Source organism: Austrofundulus limnaeus, unplaced genomic scaffold (assembly GCF_001266775.1).
Source record: "Austrofundulus limnaeus strain Quisiro unplaced genomic scaffold, Austrofundulus_limnaeus-1.0 Scaffold19, whole genome shotgun sequence".
Classification (NCBI taxonomy): domain Eukaryota; kingdom Metazoa; phylum Chordata; class Actinopteri; order Cyprinodontiformes; family Rivulidae; genus Austrofundulus; species Austrofundulus limnaeus.
Genome location: NW_013952421.1, coordinates 3,008,333 through 3,015,422, shown reverse-complemented (window position 1 = coordinate 3,015,422; position 7,090 = coordinate 3,008,333). Strand labels below are relative to the sequence as shown.

General features: G+C 38.4%; 1 protein-coding gene across 1 annotated transcript in view; it reads right to left on the bottom strand.

Annotated features, from left to right (window-relative positions):
• Nucleotides 1-2,777: 2,777 nt before the first annotated feature.
• LOC106514368 (annexin A2) overlaps nt 2,778-7,090 on the bottom strand; it is a 5,067-nt gene continuing 754 nt past the window's right edge. Inside the window, exons 3-12 of the mRNA XM_014003603.1 lie at nt 6,135-6,229; nt 5,920-6,033; nt 5,346-5,436; nt 5,096-5,175; nt 4,952-5,011; nt 4,545-4,638; nt 4,334-4,429; nt 3,470-3,528; nt 3,130-3,252; nt 2,778-3,052 (exon numbers count right to left, since the gene is read on the bottom strand). Coding sequence (XP_013859057.1) covers nt 2,996-3,052; nt 3,130-3,252; nt 3,470-3,528; nt 4,334-4,429; nt 4,545-4,638; nt 4,952-5,011; nt 5,096-5,175; nt 5,346-5,436; nt 5,920-6,033; nt 6,135-6,229 — 869 coding nt within the window. The 3' untranslated portion in view covers nt 2,778-2,995. The remainder of the gene's footprint in view (nt 3,053-3,129; nt 3,253-3,469; nt 3,529-4,333; nt 4,430-4,544; nt 4,639-4,951; nt 5,012-5,095; nt 5,176-5,345; nt 5,437-5,919; nt 6,034-6,134; nt 6,230-7,090) is intronic.

Genomic DNA, 7,090 nt, shown 5'->3' with positions numbered 1-7,090 from the left:
GACCGTTTAGGCTGAGCAGCCACAAGATAGTGYCATCTTTTCATCACAAAGCAATAAAAAAAATGGGGGAGATTCAGGCAAAGCAAAAACTCAGCATCCCATCCGGCTTCATGCACCAAGCGCTGCTGATCTGAAGAACAGAATATGAAAGTCCAGTTATGTCTCCAAGGCAAGCCTTTTTATTAAATTGAAATGGGCCATGTAAAAGTCGCCATTGATTTAGTGGCACGATTGATAAGAAAACAGGATGTTTCTCAGGTGCAACCTTGAGTGGATTAAACAGGCTGAACTGAAGCAAAGAAGTCTAACCTTGTCGAGAATCCTCTTTGCATTTCAAGATGACAGAAGCTGAACTCTTCAAAGACATCTGCTTGTACACAAAGCTCCTTTATAAACTTCTCAATGCCCCCCCGTCTTTTAGATGGACTGACTGCAGCCGAAACCCAAGAGGAAGACAGGCCTTACTCTGCTCTCTCATGTTGTTTCAATCAGCAGTCTGCTGTACAAAGGAGACAGCCTGATGGCAGGATGATCTGCCTGCACCGTTGTCTCAGCCCGCGCCTCATGAAAGGAAGCGGGCCTGACGACGCCAGGGGGTGAAGGATCCGGCTCGGCAGCGCGAGAGCAGAAACATCAGCAAGAGCGCCGTTCTTCAGAAGGAGATGTCCTTCAGTGTGGTGCCAAGTCTCCCCGGGGCGGCGGCATAAGACGCAGCCTCTTATTTACCATATACAGGATCTCTCTCTGTGCCCCCATTAATGAGCCAGGATATTCTGCATCACACAGACAAGGGCCACACTTTTCACCCAAGAAGCCGTGGTTTTGCTGAATTAAATAATGATAATTAAGAAAATATTAATCAAACTCCGGCTCTCCCAGGCTCGGTGGATGCGTTCAGGGAGAGGGTCTTCAAGCTTAGCCTGTAGGAGTTCTCATTTAGAGTATGCCTGCGACCTATAGAGCTGCAGGCAAACACACACACACAAAGATGCACACAATTAAAAGCAGACCCTGGTGGCCTTCTAGTCTATAATTAAACACCCTTTGGTGCAGTGCACTAAAAAGRAAATCAGAGCTGGGTTCAGACGTGTCAAGGAGAAAATGCAGTGAAAGGAAACGTTGATGGTTCTCGGTGTTGCGAGTTCTGTTCGGTGCGATGAATTAATAAAAAGCACAAACTAATACCTTCCCGATGTGCAGTTGGTATGTCTGGCGGGGGGCAACAGCAGCTCTACAGCTGTACTGTGAAAGTTTAATGCCGCTGTAAGCCTACAGCGCAGCCTGGGCCATTCTTTTATTTTTTAATTCTCCTCTGAGGTGAGGGTGAGGTGGCAGGGATTTTATACAAATTCACTTTAACTTAGTATTCAAAAAAAAAAAGATTCTAAAAAAGGATTTAAAGAAAGTCAGACGAGCAAGAATATTGGTCAAATTTTGGACTTTTTTTTTTTGAAAACCCAGAATTAATTTTTTTCCCAGATTTGGATGATATTAGACATTTGTATGGTTTAGCTGTCTAGGCTTCAAAGTGCCTATCACGTGGCTGTGGAGGCTATGGTAATGTGAGGTATGTCTCCTCCTCAGCATGCTCCGTGTTTGACATTCATGGGGTTAAAGTCCTCTGAATGATGAAGTGCTGCTGTTTGGGACGGTAAATTGCATCGTTTCAATTGAGGAGAGAGTTCCCTTTGGGTTTGCCGGAGGTCCCTATGGGCCGGCCTTGAACAGAACAGCATGTTGAACATCCATATAAAAAAAAAGAGAGGAGAAAAAATATGGAGGTACTTTTCTCTTTATGACGCAGAGATTAATCTATCACAATATTCAGACATAAATATCCCTCGTCCTGCTTCACAAAATACTGTTTTATCTTACTTTACACCATATTTTATGCTTTTATTGCCTATAAACACAAACCATCACAAAGGGCTAATGTTCTCATCAATATTATTACAAAATGATCATAAATCCAAAGTCTTGTTAAAATCTGAAGCCATTCCTCTCCTGAAAATATTAGACCAAAAACAAGCAATTTCTTTCCCAATAATCCAACAAATCTGCAGCACACCATTACTTATAATAAATTATTGCACGTTTCTTCCCATGCTTTCCTCATCACTGTGTTCAGCAGTTCTTATTCTCCCTTTTGGGGTTATTTTTTTCTCTCTCTCCTTATACTTCAGTGGAAATGCCTTGACAACACTGTGGTTATTTTATCCTGGGAGACCCCAAACTAAACAGCAGAAACACGTTGTATAGACACTTGTTTAGTGGTATGCAAATCGTCTTTGCCGGAGGTAAAATTAACATTTTTAATTAAAATATTAGCACCAAACAAACACAGAAAAACACACTAATGATTAAATCATCTTCGCAGAGTTGCATTTAGTGGAAATGGAGGCCGATGCTCAATCATTGTTTACCTTTCAGACGCAGCTGTTTGTAATTATTTTTACATGCGCAAGTGAGAATTTTAATGAAAATACAACCGAATCGTTAGATCCAAGATTTTAGTTATGGTGCAAATAAAATGTTGCCTAAAATATGTTTTTTTATCTCGATCCCTTTTTCATGCTCTGATTATTAAGAGGAAAGTCAGAAATAAATGCAAATGTGTTACTAATGACTACATCCTTGAAATTTTAAATAAACCGCATGTTGACCAGATAACATGGAGACTGAAATTATGCTTTTTATGCAACTTTAGCTCCCTCTGGTGGATAAATGTAAAAACAACATTTACGAACTTGCTTAAGAGGGATAAAGAAAAGTCAAAGAAAAGCACTCACTGAAATTTTATTAATGTTTTGGTCCAACTAACCACAAACTCAGTGCAGACTTTTTTTTAAGTAAAAAGATCAACTTTTATCCTTCAATGTTTAACTTCTATAAAAGTTTCTTTGCATCAAATTGTTCCAGGAAGATTACATGAACCCAAAATTCCAGTTTTAACCTCCAGTAACTGAAAATAATATCTTTGACTACTTATTTGAAATTACTCTTTTCCACAGATGCTGAGCAGAGCCTTCTGGTAGTCTCCTTTGGTATGTTCCTGCACACAGAAAGTAATGGTAAGACAGGTGGCACAATACAAGATATTTTACTGWAATTTAGAAACAAGCTGCTTACTGTGATGGCCTGCTGCAGAGACTGTCCAAAGTTGGCCTTGTATTCACAGCAGATCTTTTTCAGGTCCACCTCGCAGCGCGACACAATAATTCTGGTCAACATCTTCTCCTTGGCTCCTTTACCCTGAGCAGACGGGAGTGAGTCAGCACTTAAAGTTGMGCATGTTTTATCCTGAACTACAGCAGCTGATGCAAGACTCTYGTAACATAACTTCTGCCAACTCTGACTTCTTTTGCTTCCTGCAGCAAAGTTTTACTTTAACAAGTGAAACTACTTGAAGATGGCTCTAAAATAGACAAATTTAAAACAAAAAGAGGAGTGAAAGTGCAGTATACAGTACCTTCATGGCTTCATTTAGTCTCTTGGCAAAGTACAGTTGTCTGTTCTCAATGCACTGAACTGGAAAAACAGGAAAAAAAAACCCCAGAAAAAATCCTCATTAGTGCAACTTTTATATAATAACTTCTAATTCTTTTTTTTTTTTTTTTGTCTCGACTAAACTAGGGGTTCTCAAACTTTTTTGGGTCTGGGGACCCCTTACGAGGGGGATAAATTTTCAGGGATCCCCTCATGAACCTGCTGTTTTAAAAATGTTTTACTGTCATTTTAACCCTTAAATGCCATGGGAATGTTATTTTTTACTTGGTTTAGTATGTTTGTTTTACTATTGCATTGTTCCCCATATGCATGTTTTCAATTAAAAAACAAATGAACAGTTTATTGACATTTTTTGTAGACCCCCAAGATACAGCTTGCAGATCCCTGGGGGTCCTGTCTGAATAGTGTAAAATATTGAATTTTCTAGTGATGTTAAATTTTTTTTGACAAGACATGAACTGAGAGACAAATAGCACAACAAATTTTAGATGGATTTTTGAACATTAGGGTTATAGACATCTCACTTAAAAAAAACCTACTTTATGATGGGTTCTACCAGCTCAGAATCTAATTAAGTAATTTTTAACATAAGCCAGAAGCCAGCGGTGTTTTCTGGGCCTTTGGCTGGTTCTCCATGTTTGTTTGACAGCTAAAAACGTGAGAAAAATGTATTGGGGGTCTTGGACTCCTATCATAAATGCTTTCAGCTCAGTTTTCTTTTATAAATTTTGAGGGTATTTACAAAAAGTTAAAACTAGTTTCRCTGTTAAAGCAACCCTCTTTTGCAAAGTACCAATGCATCGTTTTTGGTTAGACATAATCTTACCTAGCACCAGGAAAGACTTTTGTAAGTCTCCTTTAACTTCTTTTACRATACTCTCCTGCATGTCGTAGGGGCTGTAACTCTTGTACTTCTCAAACACTAAGAAGAAAAGAAACATGCTTAACATTGTTTAKTTTACCTCACATTTTGTTAAAACAGAATCAAATGTCATCTGTTATGTATATAAAGATGAAACAAAAATAGGACTGAGTACCTTTTCGCAGGTGGGGGAAACTTTTCTCACACATAATGGAGATCCAGGTGTTCACATCCGTTCCTTTGATCTTCACTCCAGATTCATAAAGAGCCTGAGTTCAATAAAAAAAAAAAAACACCAATTATATACTGCTTTTGCCTAATGCGTATTTTTTGAATTTACTCACATTTTTGTACCAAACACAAAGTATTTATCACATGGATTCAGCAGATTTATCTTATTGGTATAAACAAACACACTAGGAAATTATTGTTATACATTTGTCTCAGAAAACTGTTTGTTTGTAACAAGGGGGTCTACTGTTTACTGAAGTATCGAGATTTTAAAAATGTAAAACAAAAAAATGTGTACATTTGTTAATTAAAATAATAGCTATTTAAGGAAAAGAAGGAATGGTGACTTACACGGGCATCTTGATCAATCTTCTCAAAGTCTACAATAGCRGAAGGTTCATCTCTGTTGACCTGGGCAAAAATGATACAGGAATATTGTTAGGCTCCACTGCTTTTTGTCATGTAAGATATTGATATGAACCCTGTAAACCTCACCCCCACAAGAGCCAAAAGCAGCTTGGCAAAGTTCCCAGAAGTATCACCAGCCACGTCTTTCTCCAGGTCTTTCTTGAACACTGTAAAAAATATATTCATCTTTTAAAGTTTTCACAAACCTATATCTACAGTACAATACTACTACTATAGTACTAATCATCCCTGCCTAATTACTGGCTACAATTTGTCTTTATCAGATGATACAGTATTTTAACCCTACAWATGAAAGCTAAGGTGGTTTAAAACTTACACTCTTTGTAGACTTTCTTGATTTCCACCAGCTCATTTTTGCTGCGTGAGCACAGAAGCTCAATCAAAGTGTCTTCGTCTGTTCCTAAACCCTGAAAGAGACAGAAATCGTATTGGTTTCCTCAACCTCACTTCAAACATTTTGCAGGAAAACAAGCTGCCGACGTCTTCTTTTGAATGATCCTGCTTCGGGGGTCATCACCATGAGTCATCCTCCTCCATCGCACTCTGTTCTCACTCCGACCTTTAAGTCCTCTCTAACCGTATCCACATATCTCTTCTTCCAGTTGTTCAACCTCTGCTGTTACTCTGATGATCTCATACCTAATCTTATCCATCCTTATCACTCCCATGAGAACCTCAACATCTTCAGCTCTGACACTGTCAGTGCCACTCTCTACAAACCATACAACTCACTGCTCTCTTATAAACATTTCCCTTGACATTTGTTGCCACGCCTTTGTTACCAATCGTGTAAAACTTAGCAGGAAAAAAAAATTCCATGATGACATTATTCCACTAGAGGGCAGTGTTCCATTCCAACCAGCTCAATCATTAAAGCATTGGTCCTTTACCTTGATGGATCCTCTGATAACCGAGGCATCATACTGAGCTGGGCTCTGCATCAGTCCAAGGATCACTGCTTCGAGTGAGCCAGACAATGATCCCTTCAGAGCTGTGATCATGTCCTACGAATGTAACAAATACTGGTTTGATTCTCACACATTATTTGAAAGACACAAATAAAAACTTTAGGATGTTTTGGACTTCCTGTATGGAGCCAAAATACCTTCTTTGCCCGCTTTTCATATGCAAAAGCAATTTCTCTCCTTTGATCGTAGGTCCTCTGAGTTAGGATGTCAATGATGGTCTGCTCATCCACTCCTAAGCCAAAGAGACACAAGTATAAGAAATACACAATACAAAGTTTGCCAATGACAGYATGATACTGGATAGTTTGTTATAAAAGGGGAGATTAGATTTTTTTCTTGGAGAACTGGTATTAATATATATATTTTTTTTATTTTCCTACGATATAATTTGGTCAAGAGGCATGTTCTCACTCTACATTGTATAAACCAGAGATGGGCAACAATTTTTTGTTGACAATACCCAATGGCCACATAGTGCTGCACATTTATCCAAATGTTTTTGTGTGTATATATGCTTATTAAACCAACAGGTAKAACAGTAACTTAACATATTTCATGCTCAAATGCATGTATAACAGTTGTAATGTTGTATATACACACAAAAATCTGAAGCAAACAAAAAAACAAGTATTTACTTTAGTGAGCCTTGAGTGCAGACTCCTGCATGGTTGTGGTTCTGGTAAAAAGTTGTGTTGTTTATGTACTTGCAACTTCAATAAACTTCTCATATTTAGCTTTGTGCAACATGTTGTAGTGGCGAGTCATGTTAAAATCCTTCATGGCAGCCAGCATCTCTAAGCAAACTAAACACATGGGTTTGCCTTGAAATTCTCCTCAAGCCCTACGGGGCCCTGTACAGGGCCAGAAGATGGCGTCATTGCATTGTTGCTTGCTAAAGTAGGTGTAAAATTTATTTTTCCCAAATTTTTTCTAAGTCCGTCACAAAAGTTGTCTTTAAAGTTTTTAAAATGAATCGCCAAATTATTTTTGGATAAATATTTATGACTTTAGAGTTATATAAACATTTGTAAGTTACTTGAACCGGCGCAGACTGTTTGAGTCTCAGGAAGTTCTCCGCATCTGTTGCTGTGCA